The sequence below is a fragment of the Lynx canadensis genome, chromosome A2, assembly GCF_007474595.2.
Source record: "Lynx canadensis isolate LIC74 chromosome A2, mLynCan4.pri.v2, whole genome shotgun sequence".
In the NCBI taxonomy this organism is placed as follows: Eukaryota; Metazoa; Chordata; class Mammalia; order Carnivora; family Felidae; genus Lynx; species Lynx canadensis.
This window is the reverse complement of record NC_044304.2, coordinates 167,483,769-167,505,751: the sequence shown is the minus strand read 5'-3', so window position 1 is coordinate 167,505,751 and position 21,983 is coordinate 167,483,769. Positions and strand designations below refer to the sequence as shown.

General features: G+C 45.9%; 1 protein-coding gene across 3 annotated transcripts in view; it reads right to left on the bottom strand.

Annotated features, from left to right (window-relative positions):
• The window catches only part of UBE3C (ubiquitin protein ligase E3C), a 119,271-nt gene that overhangs the window by 34,641 nt on the left and 62,647 nt on the right, over positions 1–21,983 (bottom strand). For all 3 annotated transcript variants that reach the window (XM_030308904.1, XM_030308905.1, XM_030308906.1), the window contains 5 exons: positions 14,613–14,717; positions 11,927–12,014; positions 10,876–10,973; positions 9,205–9,337; positions 4,101–4,348 (listed from right to left, as the gene is read on the bottom strand). In XM_030308904.1, the coding sequence (XP_030164764.1) occupies positions 4,101–4,348; positions 9,205–9,337; positions 10,876–10,973; positions 11,927–12,014; positions 14,613–14,717 (672 nt within the window). The remainder of the gene's footprint in view (positions 1–4,100; positions 4,349–9,204; positions 9,338–10,875; positions 10,974–11,926; positions 12,015–14,612; positions 14,718–21,983) is intronic.

Below are 21,983 nucleotides of genomic sequence, written 5' to 3'. Positions count from 1 at the left end.
CGGTGACAATCAGATGAGGGAGCTCCGTCACTCTGACCCCTAATGAGCCTGAGAGTTCAGAACAAGATATTAGAAGAGAGAGGCTTTGCCATTTAAAGACCAAGGTAACTAAATCACTATACTCACTTCAGTCTTCACTTTTAAAGGCTCAGCAGATTTGGTGAGCATTTTACGAAGGGACTCCAATGGTATAAAAGAATAAATTTTCCCAACTCTCAAAAATCTCAGGGTAAGCCATTAACATTTACATTCTAGGACGCATTAAACGCACACTGTATTCTACTAAAATACAAAATGGTAAACCACGTGTGGAAGGGTGTCTGCTAATTAGAAATCTGAAATATATGACCGAGATATTACCAAATAATCTGATTTACAGGCATCCTGTTCCAATTAAATCAATATTCTGAAGCAAGGGGAAAAAAGCCATTTTCAAATAGAATTCAAATATGATAAAAGATTTCCTTCAATAAATTTCTGAACTTAATTGGTTTAAATGGACCTAGGTGCTTCTATCTGTAAAAAAAAGTTCAAGATGACATTACCACATCCTTGAGCTGTTTATTTATTCCCTGTCGACAGCCTGATTTACAGGCGATAAAATGCAATCACGACCCACACCAGAAGCAGGAACCATCTGCTAATGGAACTTTTAATTGAGAAGTGACCACTGACACGAGGTAATTCTTTCTATGCAGGATTGCTCTTGAAGACCTCTTTGCACTTCATCACAGTAAACAATCACTAACATATGCATTAAAGAAAATTTAAATACATTATGACCCAATAAATATCATAATCAATCAATATACAATTTTCTTCTGCTAAGGATTTAATGTTCAGACACCATACTATTAGCCCTATACTATTACACTCACTTAGATCTCGACAATTTTTAACATGCTGGCACCAAGTTTAACCATTTGTAATCATAAAATAATCAGATCTTTTAGAAACTAGCACTCCCTTAGGAATTTCTGGAAAATGCAGAAAATTATATCAGTAAAAACTTAACTCTGTGAAACGAAATTATCTACCATCATCAAACGACTAGTTTTCTTACTGATTTTACCTAACCTTCACCACTTTAAAGATTATTGAACTACACTTGACATAAACTTCATCTCTGGGACAAAGTCTCCAGAGTCTGGTGTGAAGTGATGTGCATTCCAGAGCAAAGGAGGGACAGCGATCAGTCATCCGCCCTGCACCTGCGTCTTCACGAGTGCCATCAAGAATAGCGTGCCAGGGGACAACTCAGGGGAAAGAAGTCTATCCCCTCAAACTTACAGAACCATTGACCAGAAGACTTTAGTGAACCAGGATGGTCCAATTTTCCTGTCTCTGTATTAATCAAGATCGGACAATTTATACACTCAGGAAGAAAAAATACAAACGTTAATAAGATCTCATCATGCAAATAAGATTACTCTGTCGTCTGACACTGCACCGTGTGAAAACCACCAAACTTAGGGGATATTTCAGGGGCACCCTGCTGGCTTGGTTGGTAGAGCACGTGACTCTCAATCTTGGGGTCGTGAGCTCAAGCCCCACACTGGGTGTGGAGATTATTTAAAAATAATTTTTTTTTTAAAATTAGGAGGTATTTCAGGTTAGTCTAGCAACATAAAGCTCCCCTTCATTATTATTTTAGATTTTAATTTTACTATTATTAATTTAGGAGATTCTTGGGCTCACCTTAATAAAAAGGACTATGCATCATCTCAAAGATTTTCATGAAACGAGTTACGAAAGCCGTGTGCTCCAGAGGGAGCCAGAGGGGGGGGGGGGGGGGTCTGGTCTGGTGGACAGCCGACACCAAAGCCAGCACGCGGCGCTGCAGGGAGAGGCAGGGTGTCTCAAAATAAAATGAGAAAACGATCTGTTTGACACGTATGCTAAGGAATCTAACATCAGGCCGATGCCTGAAGCTGGTCTCTGAAACGATAAGGAGAGCCTAAAGAAACATACTGGTGTAACAGTGAGGTCGAGCTGAGCCCATCAGTAAGCCTCTTCCAAGGAATCTGTATGATTACAACCGCGCATGTGGAATCGGAGCAAACGGTAATGACCGGACCTCCTACTATGCATGTCAAAGAGAGATCCATGACCCACCGGTTCCTTCCGCTGCCCCTACTGCTGCGTTGGGTCCTGGGGCTTCATTACCGTTTGTCACTGGTAAGTACACACAGCACAAGACTGACGACAAAGGCACAGTAATCAAAGCGGTGCCACGCTGGCACAGACACAGAGATGAGCGAAACCGAGAGTCGAGAAATAAACCCTCACATTCACAGTCAACTGACTCTGGGCAAGGGAACCACGTCAGTCTTTTTAACAAACGGTGTGAGGACAAAGGGGTGTCCACATGCGACAGAACCTGCTGGGACCCCTAACTCACACCACCTACAGAAACTAACTCCTAATGGAGCAGAGACTTAAATGGAAGAACTAAAATGACTCAATTCTTAGAACACACACAGGTATAAATCTCTGCGACCCTGGATTAAACCACGTGACCACAAGTTTCTTAGACAAGACTGCAAAAGCTCAGGCAACAAAAGAAAAATAAATGCATTAGAAGCCATCAAGAAAGTGAAAGACAACCCACAGAACGGGAGAAAATACTTGCAAATCACATGTCGGATAAGGACTTGAACTAGAATATATAAAGGACTTAATAACAGAAGACAAACAACTCAATTTAAGAAATGGACAACGTGGGGCGCCCGGGTGGCTCACTTGGTTAATAAATCTGACTTCGGCTCAGGTCACGATCTCACAGTCTGTGGGTTCAAGCCCCGCGTCGGGCTCTGTGCTGACAGCTCAGCCTGGAGCCTGTTTCGGATTCTCTGTTTCCCTCTCTCTCTGCCCCTCGCCTGCGCACTGTCTCTCTCTCTGTGTCTCTCTCAAAAATAAATAAACATTAAAATAAAAATTTTTTTAAAAGTCCGTATTCAGTTAAAAAGAAAGAAAACCCAAATCTCTTTTTTGGACTTCATCTGTCTCGCGGGGAAGCAGTTAGCCACCCTGGATTTAAATGAAGTCTCCTGGCCTGCTGTCCCCACCTTTGGTACACTGAATGTATGCGTCCCCAGGGCGGTGGCATTAGGAGGCTGGCTCTGGACAGTGATGGGGTCATGAGGCAGAGCCCTCAGGGATGTGATTGGTGTCCTTCTCAAAGGGATCCTGGAGAGCCCCTCACCCCTTCCATCATGTGAGGACACGGTGAGAAGGCACGGACGTGAACCGGGACGAGGGCCCCCACCCAAGGAGACCCCGCGGCTTGTTGATGGCGACCTTCCAGCCTCCCGAACCGTGAGAAACACATGTGGGTGGGTCCCTCAGAAGCTGCACGTCTGTGGTGCTCTGTTCTAGCCATCCGCAGGGACGACAGGCAGGGACTGACCTGGTTCCTTGACGAACAGCACTGGTATCGGGGGTGTCCTGGCTTTGCTTCTGACTTTACCAGTGGGGGGGAGGGGGCAGGTCCTGTCAAAGTTTCACCAATAAACAGGAAGTGTCCACCAGGCTACAGATGAAGTTTTCCTGTCACTTACAGTAAAGGGCAAATTGTGTTTGTGTGCACGGTCGGCGGGTGTGTGACGTGCTGCTCATGACAGCATTACCCTCACGTCATCCTTACACGGCCAATTTTCCTGGAGTTTGCACACGACACATGTACCACTCACCCCATACCCAGTAACAATGGTCGTCTGCCTCGCAGCACTCTAAAAGTTTACGGAACCTTTAAAGACCACTTGTAACTAAAGAACCACTTGTGACACTACCAATGAGAGGAACAGAGAGCTTTCTGGTATTTCTAGCACACAGCCAGACGGCCAACAGCCACTGAAAAGATTTTGACCTACAGGATTTTATCGTATGTGCCCCCAGGTTCTCCATACTGTGCAAATACTTTATGCTTGTGACTACTGTGCATGTAACGCATAACGATGAAATGTTAGTTATTATAAAAGGAATACGATGCAGGGATCACCAAAATTACTTCAGCAATTTTGAATAAAGATCTTCAATGAAATAGACGGCAACCACACGGAAACACCACCCCAGCACCCCGTGGTCCCAGAACACCGTACCTTTCCAAGCATCCTGCCCAGGAAGTAGTAATGTCTGGCGAAGGAGTCTCCCACCAGCATGTGAGCAGCTGGGCTGGGGTACAGAAGGCCCTCGTTAGTAGTCTTAAAGAACCCCTGATTGGGGTTGAATCCCGACTTCAGCAGTTCATTGAGGAACTCTCTGAAAATCCCACCACCGTCGATGCCAGCTTCATCCAGGCCGTGTGCGTTGAGCAGGTGCACGCGGATCCGCTTTTTCAAATCAGGCTCTGTTAAAGCAAAGGGGTGATGGGGGCGAGGAGAAAAAAATTGTTAAATATGCTAGTATTACTACAGGAAGTTTTGGAAGGGGAGCAGGAGTATTAGAGATATTTTAATGCAGGACTAAAAAAAAAAAAAAATCAAGGAGATTAAAAACAGACAATGAAATAGACCGACCAGTAATTCCCCCAAAGCTGCCAATGGGAGAAAGAGAGAAAGAAGTTCCTTTATGTTAACATATCACACGTGGAGGTGAGGGGAAACTGAGTGTTCAGGAGCAAATAAAGTCATCCCACATATTCTAAAGGACAGGACGCTCTAAAATACTAGGAGACTTGTACTAGGAGGGAGGGAATTAAGCACGTGAGAATACCAGGGGAACAGCAACTGTTACCAGGAAAGGTGAAAACCATAAATGGACAAAGAAGATGTCAGCGCAATTAACATTACGAAGAGTCTCTGAAAAAGGTGAGCGAGGCAGGAGAGTCAGAATCCAGGATCTACATTATCGTTAAAAGCAGTAAGCGGCTGAAAAGGGTACAAGTCTTTTTGGTTATGGTGCGCCACCAAGATCAAAATAAAAAAAAATTGTAAAGTTGGTCAATTAAGCCCGGTATCTTAGAGAAATTTCCACACAGGTCCTCAGGAGGTCAGGAGTGCTGTCAGCAGGGTTATGACCCTGGCCTCACCCACAATGATACACAGCCTTAGTTCGGTACAGGCCTCGGGACACAGGCTCCCAATACAAGCCAATGGAAGTGATTCTGCCAAAAGCCAGAACCAGGTGATCTTCACTGGACAGGCTTAACCAGGGTGCGCGGGTCTGAGAAAGTAACTTCACCCTTCCCCACCCGCATCCTGAGCGGGAGCAGGTGCGAGCAGGTGCGGCGGGGCAGGGGCGGTTGCCCCGGGCAGGGTGGGTGCGATGCTGAGAGCTCGGAGGGGCAGGCAGCTCGGCCCAGGTCTGCACCTGGTGCCACTTTGCTGCTGGGCTTTCAGGAGCCGCCACCATCTTTCAGGCTTCCCGCGAGGCCGACCTATGCCAAGGGACAGAGGACCTCTAGAAAACACTCTGGAAAGGGGTTTAGCGGAACGTGGCTTCGGGGAGCTGTGCCGATACTTCTGAAGTCCAGAGCCTGGCGGTAGATACTCTGTAACACGGTCCAAACAGGGCCGGTACGATTTCTTATATGGACTGAGATCTACACCACTGTGGACAGCGGTACTGACACCATCTTTCACTGACCGGCAGGGGCGAGGGCCACCCCATCCTGCCAGCAGCGACAGAAAAACGCTGCTGGGTGAGCTCTGTGTAAAGGCTCACATTTCCCCCAGGGTAAGGGAGACAAATTAAGCCACCTGGTTACAGCCTGCTCTCGTACTCCATAAAGGGATACCCATCATTGATTATTTACCCCGAGCTAGCATTTATGTTAGAATTTTACACACATTACTTCAAGTCTTAACCTTCTGGGTTAAGAATTATCTCACTCTGGAGTAAGAAAACCAAGAACAAGGAATTATTTATCTAAAGACATACAGCTAGCACTGTGGCAGGAGTGTTATAATGTAAAGATTTGTCTACTGCCTACAAAGCACAGGCTTTTATACTAAACTATATTCTCTTCTTTCTTTATTTTTATTTTCTTTTCTTAAAGGTTTTATTTTTAAGCAATCTCGCCAACGTGAGGCTCGAACTCACAACCCTGAAGTCAGGAGTTGCCCACTCTACCGACCGAGCCAGTGGGGTGCCCTCTCTCTTTTTTTTTTACAATTTAATATACTTACATGAGCAATCAGAACATGCTTTTCAGGGATGGTTAGATTCCACAATACGTCATTTGCATCTTTTTTTTTTTAATTTTTTTTTTTTAATGTTTATTTATTTTTGAGACAGAGAGAGACAGGGCATGAACAGGGGACGGTAAGAGAGAGAGGGAGACATAGAATCTGAAACAGGCTCCAGACTCTGAGCTGTCGGCACAGAGCCCGACGCGGGGCTTGAACTCACGGACTGTGAGATCACGACCTGGGCTGAAGTCGGACACTTAATTGATGGAGCCACCCAGGCACCCCAACATCTATTTTGATCAATAGGATTACAAAGTATGTTCAATCTCAAGATCTACGTAAAATGCCAAAAGAAATCTAAGCAGATAATTGTACGTGCAACACAAAAATAGTTGGGTATTTTTCACCTTTACAGATTCCTTTTTAACGCCCAATTTTAAGGATGAACTATAAGCATTTCTTTGTCACATATAATGTTTTTCAAACCGACTAATAGCAGTCAGCAGCAGATTTTGTAAAAACTCTAAGCGTACAAATGTTACAGGCGGGAGACACTTGGCCACGGCCCCCCTTCAACAGTCTCATGGTGGGCAGGGGGTGTGTCATGATTGCTTGGAGACTCAGTGGGCCATCGGAAGTCGCCTCTCTACTTTGGCTAGAATTGAGATTCTGTGGTTCCCTGAAGCTCATTTCTGTAAACAGTAATATGTAAAAAAAAAATAATAAAAAAAACATAATATAATTTCAGAATCAAATCCAGCCTTCGAAATATCTTGACACTACTTGTTTCTAAGGACGAATTTTAAAATCTCTACTTACACGCTAAGGTTTTAGTGGGGGGAAAAAACTAAGTAAAATGTTACTTTGATTTTACTCTATTACCATTCCCCCTTCAGGAAAACAGTGTAGTAAATCCTGCCCAGTAAACAAACACCTCAAAACCAGCGAACACACAAAGGCTCTCGGAGCGAGCACAGCTCAGTCCAGAGCCAGCTCTGGTGGGCTCTCATCCCAGAAGAGTGATCATGCCCAGAGTGACAGCAACCCTGAGAGTGAAGGTGATCACGGCTCTGCGCTCCCCGCCCCCCCCGCCCTGCCCCCATGGCGGCAGCACCGCCATGGGAGGGCTCTCCAGGACCGCCCACCGCCCAGGTCGGAGCCCCAGCAGCCAGCTCTCCCCCTACCAGCTGACGCCCACACTTGAGAAACCTGTTCCGAGATGACAGATGCCGAGCATTGGTGAAGGAAGGATTTGCTTTAACGACTAGATACACAGGGTAATCATATTAACCGATTATACATAGATGATCAATCAACAAAGCACTTCCCACCAACTTCCCCTAAGTAAATGAAACATTCGGAGATGACAGTTAATTTTACTCCTCTCGCTGGTGAGATACCAATTTTAAGCCATGGTTTGAAAACTCCCGTCAAGAAGGCCTGACTCAGAGCATCTGCAGAGATCTAAAGCATTATGACCAAGCATTATGGGAAGGTTTTTCCACATCCCTTGAACTCAGTGCAAGTATCAGAACACACCTCGGGAGGCAGAGAAGGTTCAACTTTTGAACAACTTTAAGCTTCAGGGTTTATTAGGAAATCTGCGGTTTGTTCTAACTGGATAGTAATGTCTTTAAAAACCATCTACATGAATAGTTTCAAAGCTAGTTTAAAGTCGCCGCCGACCACATTTGGAGGCACCCCACCTGCAGCACGTGCAGGAAGCAAGCCTGCGAGAATGAGCGCCCAAGCGGCTGCGCGGGACCGGCCACGCGGGCAGGCCTCCCCTTCCCGACACCCTGCAGCACCGACCGTGCCTCACTTCTGCTCTCACCCACAGTCTTAGTGGCTGGCAAATTATCATTTCGTCTCTCGAGTTTTCCCCAGGTTCAATCGCAAATTCAACAAACATCTACTGAGCACCCGTGACTTGAGCTGGACAGAGGACAAGGACTCTGGGCCACAGCGCGAGCGCCCCGGCCAAGTGGCAGACACACCACAGCTACTACCGCCGATTCGCGGGGACCGAGGAGCCCCCAGGCGAAGGTCCAGTTTTTCTCAAAAGTGTGTTGGGTTTGAGTCAGAGTTCCGGATTTTGCCCCGTTCGCAGGTAAAACTTACAAACGAACCATGCTGGCTGGCAGTGAGCTGGGACAGCGGCGGTCCGCCTTCAGAGGGCTACGGCACAGATTAGGTGAGAAAACCACATTATGTGAACATCAAACCCTCACACACAAATCCTGGAAGAGAAGGGACCGGTGACTGACGCTGGCCGTCCGCCGTTATTCCCACAGCGTAACAAAATTAGCTCTTTAAGAAAAAAATCACTTGAATCGAGGTTTTGCTCCCCTTGGAGAGGCGACTGTTACTTCACTTCTGACGACCTCCCATCTCCTGCAGCCGTGATCCTGACCCTGCCTGCCACCTTCCACTGCGAGCTCCCTGTACCGATCTAGCCCTGATTTAATGCAGTTAACAGGGATCCCATACTCTTGAAGGAAAAACTATGAACATGTAAACTAGTAATACAACACTTAATGCTGGGTGTCAGATACTCACAGGAGACAAAACGTGTCACTGACCTCTACGCGCGATCCAAAGTGCTGTTACGGGAGAAATCTCTCCAGTCTTTCTCTACTAGCACTGACACTGAAGCCCACGTCCTTTTATAAAGAAATCTGCACTGCACCGAGTTTATTCTGGCATGTTAAACAAGGCTTAGAGTTTATCACACACACATAATACAGAACGTAAACGGTGCCCACCAACATTTTCAGAATTCTAGGTCAACTAAATTTTAGAAACAGACATCTGCAGGTGGAGTGGAGGGTTTTTTTTGCCTTAAAAACAGAAATCACTATTTGAAAAAGTCTCCTGTTGCAATAATTATCTGTCAGTCTTAGGAATGTTATTTGATAATACACATCTACAGACCCGGCATACTACATTTCACTGTTAAAACTCATTACAGAACAAGACGACGGACACCAAGGTTTCAGTGAGGACCTTTTTCTAAAAGAATCCCTCAGGCTCCCCCTGCCGCACGCATACACACAGACAGAATTATACATACCATTTTCTGGGGAAAGTTTGTCATAAGCATCTTCATAAATATAATTTCTTCTTATAGTGACATTAATTCCATCCAGAAACGGACCGTCTCCTTGCACCTCTTGCTTATCTGCATAAATCAACCTTTGAAAGATCTAACAAACAGAGGAAGCTGTCAGGTTATCTGAAATGAGACTTTGTTATAAACATAAGCAACAAAAAACTGCTACATAAATCTTCAATCTTCTATCTCCGTGAATTCAGAAACAAATTTTAAAAGCCAAGGTATCGAATATGGACTTTCGGCCTTATCAGTAGACATGCGATATTTGTGTATTTGTAACCTTGCTCCTCTTCCCCATCTTACAACAAATTTTTAAAGTCCCATGCTGTAGTATTGTCAGTATTTTCTTTTACAAACCCTTTAGAAAAACCCAGGTGACAGAAAAAGAACGAATATCTTTCTTTGTAAAGCTGTGTATCACTAGTAGGAATATCTCCCTAACAATAAAACTCAACTGATTTTTTTTTTTGATGCTAAAAATCCAGTAGAGGGAGCTCAGGAACTATGTAATATCATGTTGCATTTGTGCCTCTGTGTGTGTGTGTGTGTGTGTGTGTGTGTGTGTGTGTGTGTGTCTTAATAAAGAAACACCAACAGCTTTAAAAGAAATTCAATCTTTTGCTCATCCTATAAAGAGTGGGCAGGACTAAAATTACCCTCTTGAATCCATTACTTAAGAATAGAGCCTGGTAGGGGCGCCTGGGTAGCTCGGTCTGTTAAGTGTCCAACTCTGGAATTCAGCTCAGGTCATGATCTCACAATTCATGAGTTCGAGCCCCACACTGGGCTCCATGCTGTCAGTGTGGAGCCTGCTTAGGATTCTCTCTCTCTGCCCCTCCCCAGCTCACTCTCTTTCTAACTAAGTAAACTTAAAAAAAAAAAAAAGCCTGGTAGTTTTTAGAAATTTGCTAAGTCGATGAATACAAACAAAACATTTTAAAATCTCAAAACAGATAAATACAAAGTTTTGTACATTAGTCAAAAATGACCAGGCAAGAAGTTAACTATCCAAGTCTCTTTTATAAAGTAGTGTTTGTGATAAATAACTTCAACATAACGTACAGAAGCGTATCTTTTCAAAAAATATGCATTTTCAAAACCAATACAAAATTCAGTAGACAAAGGACCTCATCCTCCCATAAGACGACGATGGTGTGACAGGCCTCTGAACTCTAGGTACAACTAAGGAGAAAATCTTTCAAGTCTATATAAAGAGGTACTTGGTTGGACTATGCTTTCTAAAAAAAAAAAGAAAAGAAAAGAAAAGAGAAAGTTTATTTTGAGAGAGAGAGCGCAGGGATGCACGCGAGTGGGGGCGGGGCAGATAGAATCCCACGCGGGCTCCGCCCTGACTCGGGGGCTCGACCCCACCGACCCCACCGTGAGACCATGACCCGAGCCGAAATGAAGAGTCAGACGCTAATAACTGACTGAGCCACCAGGCGCCCCTGGACTGTGCTTTTATAAATCGCGCTCAGCTATCATCACCTAATGAGGAAAATAAGAAGTACAGAATCAGCTGGGCACCACACATGTTTGGAGACTTTCTGGCTGGTGTTAGTTCAACACTGAAATGATGCTAAGTGACTGTGACACACACGCGGTCTACGAAGACACCAAACTGCTTACCTTGACGCGCTCCTCAAATGGAACCACAAAGGGCAATTCTGTCAGGATGGCGAGTTGTCTTTCCTCAGAGACAGACAGCGGTGGGGACTCCAAACCCACTGCAACACATTTTAAAGGCTTTGTGGAGTTACGGGCGTGGACACACCCCACCCTGCGGCACCTGGCAGACACTGTGTGCTACGAACAGAAGGTGGGTGCTGACCCCGTGCCCAGCGCCTCCGTGGGCACCGTTTCCAGCAGCACTTGCACACTTCGTGTCCTCGTGTCACATTTCGGTAATTCTTGCAACATTTCTAACTTTCTCATAATTACATTTGTTACGGTCATCTGTGATCCGTGATTCTCAGTCACTGAAACGACTCAGATGATAGCATCATTTCCAAAAAGTGTATTTTTTTAATATGATAGAGAGCATGAGAGTGCGAGTGAGGGAGGGCAGGGAGAGAATCCCAAGCAGGCTGCACGCTCAGCATGGAGCCCGAGGCAGGCGTGGATCATGACCTGAGCCAAAACCAAGAGTGAGATGCTCAACTGACCGAGCCACCCAGGCGCCCCTAAAAGTTTCTTCTAATGAAGGCACGTTTGTCGTTTCTTTAGACGTAATGCGACGGCACTCTTAACCTTTACATACGCTGGAAAACCAAAAAATTCATTTGACTTGTTCTGCGACATACACTTGATTGCGGTGGTGGAGAGCAGAACCCACCATGTCCTTGAGGTCTGCTTGGACCCTTCCCTCCCAGACGCACAAGGCTACACACTACATGGTTCCATTTAAACACGTTCTGGAAAAGGCAAAGCTACCAGGACAAAAACAAATCAGTGGTTCCCAGGGGCAGGGGCTGGGGCAAGGAGCCAGGGCGAGGGCTAAGTACAAAGGAACACGAGGTAATTTCCGGAACGATGAGCCTTTTCTCTATGGTTCATCATGGTGGCCTATGTTTATCAAAAATCGCAGAAGAGTACACTGAAAAGAGTGAACTTCCCGGTACGGAATGGTAGTCCATAACCCTGAACGGAAAGGGGGACTGCAAGGCCACAGAGAACTCACCGTCCAGGCTCGACTGCAGGGGGCCGATCCTCCCCATCCGCCGGTACCTCCACACGTGTCTGGAAGCCGGAACGTAGAGCTGGGTGACCTGCGGAGCCGGCAACGCTTGCTTAGTACATCCTTGTGCTGTGGCTCGAACTTTAACTTGTCACATGTGAACTAAATCGTGCCTTACACGTACTGAGTGTCAGCCGGGTCCTGCTCTTTGATCTCATGTCCTTTCCATGTCCTCGTCCCCCCCTCTCTCCCCTGCTGGCTACCCTTTCACGCTTTGACGGTGTAACTGCTTCTAACACATCCCAGGGAACTCTCTGCTGCTTCTGGTTAATGCCATGTAACAGGTGCATATAGTAAACAGTCATGTGATCACTTTCTAAACGAAAACGTATCACGCTTAAAGAATGAATTTCTTGGGGCGCCTGGGTGGCGCAGTCGGTTAAGCGTCCGACTTCAGCCAGGTCACGATCTCGCGGTCCGTGGGTTCGAGCCCCGCGTCGGGCTCTGGGCTGATGGCTCGGAGCCTGGAGCCTGTTTCCGATTCTGTGTCTCCCTCTCTCTCTGCCCCTCCCGAGCCCTTCATGCTCTGTCTCTCTCTGTCTCAAAAATAAATAAACGTTAAAAAAAAATTAAAAAAAAAAAAAAAGAATGAATTTCTTACTACTAAATATTCAGCATCTCATAATTACAACATCCGAGTATCCAGCGAGGCTGGGGTCATGTGCACTCTGGAAGCCTCGCCGCTCCGTGGGCTCCCCCGGCCCTCAGCAGGCCGGGTCAGAGCAGCTGGGTGGCAGGGCCCCCCCCCCCGTCCCCCCCCCCCCCCCCCCCCCCCGTCCTGGCTGTGCTGCCGGCTGAGGCCCCTCGGGGCTAACACGGGCTTCCGGCCCGGTTCCCACACACATGTGCAGCAGCATCAGGAGGGCTCCTCACATCCAGGTTCAGTTTCTGGCCAGGATGCTTCATGGGCAGAGTGTCCTTTCCTCAAGGCACGTGTCCGGTGACCGCAGGTCTGGGTACCCGTTGTTACAAAGTGATGAGGCCAAGAGAGGGACCAGCTGCGCTACCAGGCACGGTGTGGCGCAGCTGACGTTTTTTCCACAGCTGAGTCTCCTGGGGTAGCAGCGGCACAGCGAGGGGCGTCCGGCACCAGACCCTCATCACTGGACCCTCATCTGCTGGGGTCTCCAGCCCGGTATCAGCAGGTCCCCCGAGGGCACCGCCTAGACCGTTGACTCATCAGAGCTGCAGACTGTGGGACTCCAGGTCAAAAGCGGCTTCTTCATGCATCATGAGCCACCCCTACACCGAGAAGGGTCTCACATCACCACTACTCAGCCTGAGATACATGAAGTTTGTAAGGGAAAGGCAGACTCAGTGCATGATTACTTTTTTCCGAACCCGTCCTCAAAATAATAAGGTGGTTCCTCTGCTTATAAGATGGCCAATCACGTTCTTCATTTTCTAACGTTTAGAACACTTTTGAAAAAGTTTTATTTATTTGAGTAATCTCTACACCCAATGTGGGGTTTGGAACCACAACCCTGAGATCAAGAGTCCCATGCTTTTCCGACTGAGCCGGCCAGGCACCCGTAACTCACAGATTTAAGCATATTCGACGTTTAGTCCATTACACCTGTTCCGAAGGGCCGGGGCCTCCTGTGGTTCCCATACTCTCCAGTGACAAGACACTCCATCGTTCCAAAGGCTGTTTCCTTTTGGTGGTAAATGTTGTTCGGAGGCCCCATCCCGGGCCTTGGAGATGTCCATCTGCTACAGCGTTGGCCGTGGTTTCGCAGCCTAACCAGTGGGCACAGCTAGGCGCCACACGCTCCAAGATTCATGCAGACACAGTAATGCTTCTGAAACTGTTATAAAGCACCTCTGTTTTCTTCTTCTTCTTCCTCCTTCCTCCTCCTCCTCCCCCTCCCCCTCCCCCTCCCCCTCCTCCTTCTTCTTCTTCTTCTTTTTAAGTAGGCTCTACGCCCTGAGTGGAGCCCAATGTGGGGCCTGAACTCATGACCCTAAGATCAAGACCTGAGCTGAGAGCGAGTCGGATGCTTAACTGACTGAGCCACCCAGGCGCCTGCTGTTTTCTCTCCTTTAATGCTTCTACAGTCCTGTTTCTTCTACACCCTCCACCCTCCACCCCGAGATTTTGAAATGAATACAATCATGCCTTTCACTGACAAACAAGAACGAAAACGGTTCATAGACGTCTGTTAATGTTACTTAAATTTCTGAAAATATATTATACTACTGAATCTACTTTAGACCTAGGTTTTAGTAATTTTAGTAACATTCAAATTTGTCTGTTCCTTTAGAAAATCAAGGACATGCTCCATTTCCTCTAAGTACCAAATATGCGTCAATAATTATAATACCTTTCAATAAAAGCAACATCTTTTGCAACCCCAACAAAGAACCACTAGGCTTCAATATAATTTGTGGTTAAAGGAGAAAATCAGGATTAATAACAAACTCAGGATGCATGTTTAAGTCGATGGTACTGCTATATATTCTATCTTGTGACTTAAGCGTTAATAAAAAAGTTTACTATTAATATTTTGTTACATACTAAGTAATAAATGAACCAAATGAACCAATTTAAAAGGCTTTATCCTCCCTCGAAAGACAAAAGCTGAGACAATGTTTAATGAAAACTATTTAAAAAGATCTTTCCATAAACCTTATCTGCTTTAATATCTTCCTGTTCTGACAGCCAGTGGCTTGGAGGACAGAAATTTCTTCTGGTGTCTCTGGACTTCAGCATCTTCACAAGGCTGGTGATAACCTGCAGAGGGAGAGCAGGGCCGAGTCACGTGAGCAAGCCCAGTAGCGACCACCGCACAAGAGAGGCAACAACACGGCAGCCCCCCTGTATGCCTGTGAGTGCATGGGCTGGGCCGTCCGGGCCTCCCCTCGGCCACCACCAGTCAGGCCACAGGAGAGTACCTTATCCTGTGACCCCAAGAATGAGTCTGTGTTTTTTTAAGATAAATAATACAATTTTTAAAAAATGTTTATTTTTTAGAGAAAGAGAGAGAGAGAGTAGGGGAGGGGCAGAGAGAGGGGAAGAGAGATGATCCCAAGCAGCCTCCACGCGGTCAGTGTAGAGGCCGAGTGGGGTTCGATCCCATGAACCGTAGGATCATGACCTGAGCCGAAATCAAGAGTCGGACGCTTAACCGACTGAGCCGCCCAGGCGCCTCAAGAATGAGTCAAGTACAAAGTGGTTAGTTAAGTGCCAGTGAAGAGAGAAAAATTAACAGGAACATGTTAAAGGCTGTCTACAAAGGAGGTAGCAAATGAGTTTTGAAACAAATTTGGAAATGTATTAGCTCATTTGAGCTATAATGTAAGAAATCTCCAAGTACGGCAATTTTGTAAAACTTTTTCCTACAGTAATAGCATTTATTTTTTCTTAAAAGACGCTCTGTCAAGTGCACGGGCGGGGGGGGGGTGGGGGAGAGTCCTACATGGACCTCTGACATCTGCCAAAAAATACCAACAATTCCTGTCTTTCCCTTATACACGTCTCTGGAGTCAGGCCTGCTTCTCACCATGATTCTGCACACACTGGGCCCCACTCCTCTCATAAAGCCCCCCATGCTGACACTTTGCATTTCAGTACTGCTTCTGCAGTGAGCTCTGGTCCCTCTCTGGCTACGTAGGAAGCTGCCTCTGAAGAAAAGCCAGCTGAGGACCCGCAAACCTAGTAGGCATTCAATGACTGACTTGGGATCAATAATTAATTATAAATTTTAGACTATATGAGTAAGAGAGCTAATGGCACTGCCTATTTAAAAAAGACCCGATGGCGGGAATAAAAAATAAAAAAATAAGACCTGACATTCTTTATTAAATACAAATGTACTTTGCAATAAGCCAAGATAAAACCAACATAAAATTGTAAATCCAAAGTTTTAAACCTTTATAACCAGGATTTGATCATACAACTACTGTGTAGTGAAAGTAAGACTATGATGACGTTTTCTGAAAAAGTCAGCCAGGCCTCCGTCCACATGGCCTCTAATTAAGTAAAATACAATTTGGATAAGGAATTAGGATAAAATATAATTCGGGTAAGGAAAAAAATTAGGATAACATGATAAATTTCCAAATATACCCACAAGACAAATACGATTGCATAATTTCAACTGTTAATAGAGATTTCTCTTTAAAATTTTACAATTCAGGGGCGCCTGCATGGCTCAGTCAGTCAGGCATCCGACTTCGGGTCAGGTCACGATCTCACGGTTAGTGGGTTCGAGCCCCGCGTTGGGCTCTACGCTGACCGTTCTTAGCCTGCTTGGGATTGTGTCTCCCTCCTTCTCTTTTCTGCCCCACCCCCCCAGCGTCCCCTGCTCATGCTCCGTGTGTGCACGTCTGTCTCTCTCTCAAAAAGAAACAAACATTAAAAAAATTTTTTCTTTAATTTAAAATTTACAACCCAGCATGTATATACCATAGGAATACAAATGCTGCTTTCATGACATGCAAACCCTGGCATCCAGGGATACCAAAAACTCCGTGTGTCCAACAAAAGCAGGTGAGAAAGGGCCCTCGGCTGACACCTCAGACCGCCATAATGTGGACACACGGCTTGGATGAGATGCCCAAGGATGGAGCCAACAGTTAGTAGTTGAGCAGTTCAGCCACACAGACAAAACCACGTCAGCATAAATGTCTCAAGACCTAGAATACAGCCCTCTGACTGGTGGAATTTCTTCCCCGTTTGTTCTTCCACATCCCTTGTGGCAGGTGAAGGCCTATCCTAATACTACAGTAACATCCTTTCCGAATCAGCAGTAATTAGCTTAGGCGAGTCAGCCTGAACCTGCAGTCGGTCACCCCCCACTCCTGACTCTCTTATGCTTGCTCAGGGGTTAAGTCTGGCACATGCAACGCTCTATGAGCACGAAAAGACCAGATGGCGATGAGTGACGCTACACGTGTGGTCTTGTCTGGGACAACCGACGGGTCAGTGCACGCAGAGCACGACACAAGCACGTGCCCTCTTCCGAGAGCACAGACAGAAGCACCATCTTTTTCTTTGAAGTGTATCACATCTTGGGGCGCCTGGGGGGCTCAGTCGGTTAAGGGTCCGACTGTTGATTTCCGCTCAGGTCGTGATCTCATGCTCATGGGTTCAAGCCCCGCATCGGGCTCCGTGCTGACAGCGTGGAGCCTGTTTGGGACTCTGTCTCTGTCTCTGCCTCCCCTCTGCTCCGTCTCTCTCTCAAAATAAATAAATAAACATGGGGCGCCTGGGTGGCGCAGTCGGTTAAGCGTCCGACTTCAGCCAGGTCACGATCTCGCGGTCCGTGAGTTCGAGCCCCGCATCAGGCTCTGGGCTGATGGCTCAGAGCCTGGAGCCTGTTTCCGATTCTGTGTCTCCCTCTCTCTCTGCCCCTCCCCCGTTCATGCTCTGTCTCTCTCTGTCCCAAAAATAAATAAACGTTGAAAATAAATTTAAAAATAAATAAATAAATAAATAAACAAACAAAATTTTTTAAAAATATCACAGCTTACACCTTTCCATTTTCATAACCAGCTACATTAGTATTTCAAGTGAATTCAGACTGAACAGATACTGGGCCGAAATTTACATGATACACCACGACTGTTAACAGAAGACATGCTTTCTGACACACATTTCATGTATTTCTTTAACTGCGCCCATTTACTTATGGCTCACGCGTGGCACCCCACTGAAAGGTGGCATCCTCTTGTACTGACCTTCCCCGTTGCACAGCTGAGGAAACGTAGCTTTCCTGAGGGTGAGAGACTTGCTCCCGGGCCCGTGAGGGGCAGGGCCAGGGCTGCCTCAATCTAGAATAAAACCTTCTATCTGCCTCCTGGTAGTCATCTTTCAACCTCTGGTCATGAGGACATTTGTTTTCTGCAGGTCACAGACATGAAACTATGTATGAGGCAATTAATGCCATAAGTTACTTTCTTCTTTTAAATTACTGTGAAATTAAACACTAAAAAGTTTCAATACAGGCAGCCACTGTCTTATTTTCACATCCTAAGTATAAAAAAAGAAGCAATCACATATTACTTCTTTTTAAAGTTTATTTATTTCTTTTGAGAAAGAGAGTGCAAGTGGGGAAGGGGCAGAGAGAGAGAGAGAGAGAGAGAGAGAGAGAGAGAGAGAGAGAGAGAGACTCCCAAGCAGGCTCCACACCACCAGTGCAGAGCCCCATGCAGGGCCTGACTCTCACGAACCACGAGATCGTGACCTAAGCCGAAGTCGGACGCTCAACCGATGGAGCCCCCCAGGCACCCCAGTAATCGCATATTACTTATACATGTCCTGGTATAATCGATCCTCTTTCAGAAACAAGGAAAGGGAGAGAGAGGGAGGGAGGAGGAGAAAGCGGGAGGCGCAAAGTGATGGGGGCCTGAGGAGGCTTGTAAAGGGCGAGATGTCAAGAAGGAGTCACTGTGAAAAAGCAGGTCTTACAGGTCAGAGCTGACGGCAGGCCAACCTCGAAGAGGAATCTTGGAGAGGATTTAGCCGAAAAAATAAAGACACCTGTTAAATTTTAATTTCAGGTAAATAGCAAATAATTTTTTAGAATAAATATGCTCCAAATATTGCTTTTTTAAAAAATGTAAGTATATCCAAAATACTGCACAGGACATATTTTTATCTAAAACAAGCCATGACATTAAAATTTAACTGGGTGACACATTTTTATTTGCTAAATCTGGTAATACTAGCCCGGAACCAATTCCCAAAATCCTTTTTTAGAAATGTCAAATCCCATATTTTAAATTCAACTAAAAACACTTCCTCCATTTAAACTAGTCTCTTCTAAGTTTCAAAGAAAAATGCAAATTTTAAGAAACCGCAAAACTTTAACGGGGTCCATTTGTGATGTCAAATCACCCCCGATCACATTCCTACTCCCTGCATGCATTTTCAGGGCCACAAACTCAACTGCTGTACAAATGTTTAGCATCGGAAAGGAATGTGGAGGTGACCATTAAAAAGTTACATAAATCGACTAAAGACTGTGAAAGGTAAGGAGAACTGGGGCACCAATTTCGAACTAGATTAACAGCCACTGCTGAGATCAGAGGGCAGTTTTGCTCTCAGTTAATTTATTAAATTTTCTGGTACAGACATGCACACTAAAGAAGCCTGTACCAAAACAGAAGGAATTTTAGATTTTTTTTATTTTTTAGAGAAAGCGTGTGCACGTACACGCGCGTGATGGGGGAAAGGACACAGGGCGAGGGAGAGGGACTCTTAAGCAGATTCCATGCCCAGTGAGGGACTCAATCTCACAACAGCAGGATCATGACCTGAGCCGACTGACATCAAGAGATGGACGCTCAACCAACCGAGCAGCCCAGGCGCCCTGACTTAAATCTAAAATTTAGTTCCTGCTTAAATCTAAAATTTGTTGGGGCGCCCAGTGTCTCAATGGGTTGATCGTCTGACTCTTGATTTTGGCTCAGGTCACGATCTCACAGTTGGGGGATAGAGCCCATGTCAGGCTTTGCACTGATGGTATGGAGCCTGCTCAGGATTCTCTCTCTCTCTGCTCCTCCCCCTCTGGTGCAATCCTGTGCGCTCTCTCTCTAAAATAGATAAACTCAAAAACAATCAGAGGGGCGCCTGGGTGGCTCAGTCGGTTAAGTGTTCGACTTTGGCTCAGGTCATGATCTCACGGTTCGTGGGTTCGAGCCCCGCGTTGGGCTCTGTGCTGACAGCTCGGAGCCTGGAGCTGCTTCGGATTCTGTGTCTCCCTCTCTTTCTGCCCCTCCCCCACTCATGGTCACTCACACTCTCTCTCTCTCTCAAGAATAAATAAACATTCGGGGCGCCTGCGTGGCTCAGTTAAGTGTCTGACTTTGGCTCAGGTCATGGGTTCATGGGTTCAAGCCCCATGTCAGGTTCTGTGCTGACAGCTCGGGGCCTGGAACCTGCTTTGGATTCTGTGTCTCCCTCTCACTCTGCCCCTCCCCCACTCACACTCTGTCTCTCTCTCTCTCTCTCTCAAAAGTAAATAAACATTAAAAAAAAGAATAAAAATAAATACATACACAGGACCTACATCACAGTAAGCCTACTTTTGCTATATGAGATCAAAGGTTATATATATCTGCCCCAAGTGATTTCTTTATACAGTGAGGCCTATGGTTCTTAACCCTGGCTGCATATTGAAATCTCCTGGTTTTTTTTTTTTTTGTTTTTTGTTAAAGTTTATTTATTTTGGGAGTGAGGAGGGCAGAGAGAGAGAGAGGGGGAGAGAGAATCCCAAGCAGGCTCCTTGTTGTCAGTGAGCTGTCAGGGCTTGAACTCACAAACTGTGAGATCACGACTGAGCTGAAAGCGTAAGTCTGATGCTTAACCAACTGAGCCACCCAAGTGCCCCAAAATCTTCTGTTGATGAATGCCTGGGCAGAGGTACCAGCAACAGTGATTTTCATTCAATTCTTTGAGGTAAAGCCAGTCAATTGTTTTTAACTGTTCCCCGGGAGATCCTTGACTACTAGCGTGTTAAGAAATAGGAAGTAAAACAGAACACAAACACGCACGTACTGGAATAACCAGGTGTGCCCAGCCCCACAGACACTCTCAGCAGGCTTCAACAGCTATAAATACAACAGCACTGTATTTATTTGGTATGTTTCGCTCTCGTCCACCATATCATGTCTGCCCGTGCTAGATCTACACCTTAAACACACGCTCAATAACTAAAAAAATTATGTAAGTAAACCTTCAGAAATACACACAATTGTTTTTCATGTTCTATTACTTCCCGTAATAGTGTTCAGATAACTGGTGGTAGCGGAGCCCCAACCGCGAGGTCACGAAGTGTCCGCTGTGGACTGATGTCAGGTTAGCCAAGTTTTATAAAGCCTTTAGTTACGACCTGCGAAAACTGGTGTATCTTTAAAGACAACCGGGTTCTCCAGGATGTCTAAAACACTACAAAATTACTTCTGAAAGTACCCATTTTATTCAGTAGTCAGAAACTAAACAAAAACCTTCAAAGACCGGAAAGGAAGTGACACTACCCTGCAAGAACAAAGGTGCGTCGCGTGCCTAACAGTGACAGTTCACGGCGGCACGCTAGGGCCGCGTTAGGGCACTGCTGTTGTTTTAATGTTCACTTCTTAAAGGATTCTTTTTGAGCCTGAAAAATAAAACCAGCCACCGAGAAAGTGAACATCACTCACAATACAGACCTCCGTCTCTCCACGCAGAGGTGTGCAGACGAGAGGGGCTCCGGAAGTCTCTTCCCTGCTCCCCAGGCCCCCACCTTCCGGGTAGGGGACTCCTATGTAGGCGACAGCTCCCACAGAAGCCGCATCACACAGGACTTCCTATCTCCTGATAGGGCTCAAGTAATTAGACCTGTAAATTACGCCTCAAGAGGAGTTTATAAATTTGATAAATGCATAAACTGTTTTAGCAGTGTCAATGCGGGGCCTAGCAACTGACCTCAATTCTTAGAGTGACAAAGAAAGATGACTCTATCCACTTAAAATTCTATGCTCTGTGACCAGCCAGCAGGGCCTCTCACAGAAATCAGTCTGAAAGGCCCATCGTAAGACTGAAAAATGAAAATGGCTGCCGGCCGGAGGAGTCAGGCCTCATCATTTGCAATTCTGTCACCATCAGCGGAAGGCAGGAAATCACGGGCAAATGCTTTTACCTTTCTGGTTGCTTCTACCTTGAATTCTTCAATTCAAATTTGGCACTAAAATACCTATGAAATGCTAGCATTCTATTTTCGTAGTCTTCCGAGGGGGATGCAGAGTAGCGGCCGGGTTCGGATGCCGGTTCTATTCACCGGCGGCCATGCGGCCTCATCTGTAAAATGGGGACAATAATGGCATCTTCCTGGCAGAATTAATATATGTACAGCTCTGAGACTACCGTCTGGGACACGGTATCCACTGGGAGGTAATTCTTTTGATCTCATGTTAAAGATAATTTTTTCTTACACGGAAAAAAACCTTTTCTACTCAAAAACTATGCCTTGATTTTTCATTATTCTGGGGGCTCAGCTTAACAGCAGAGAGTATGAAG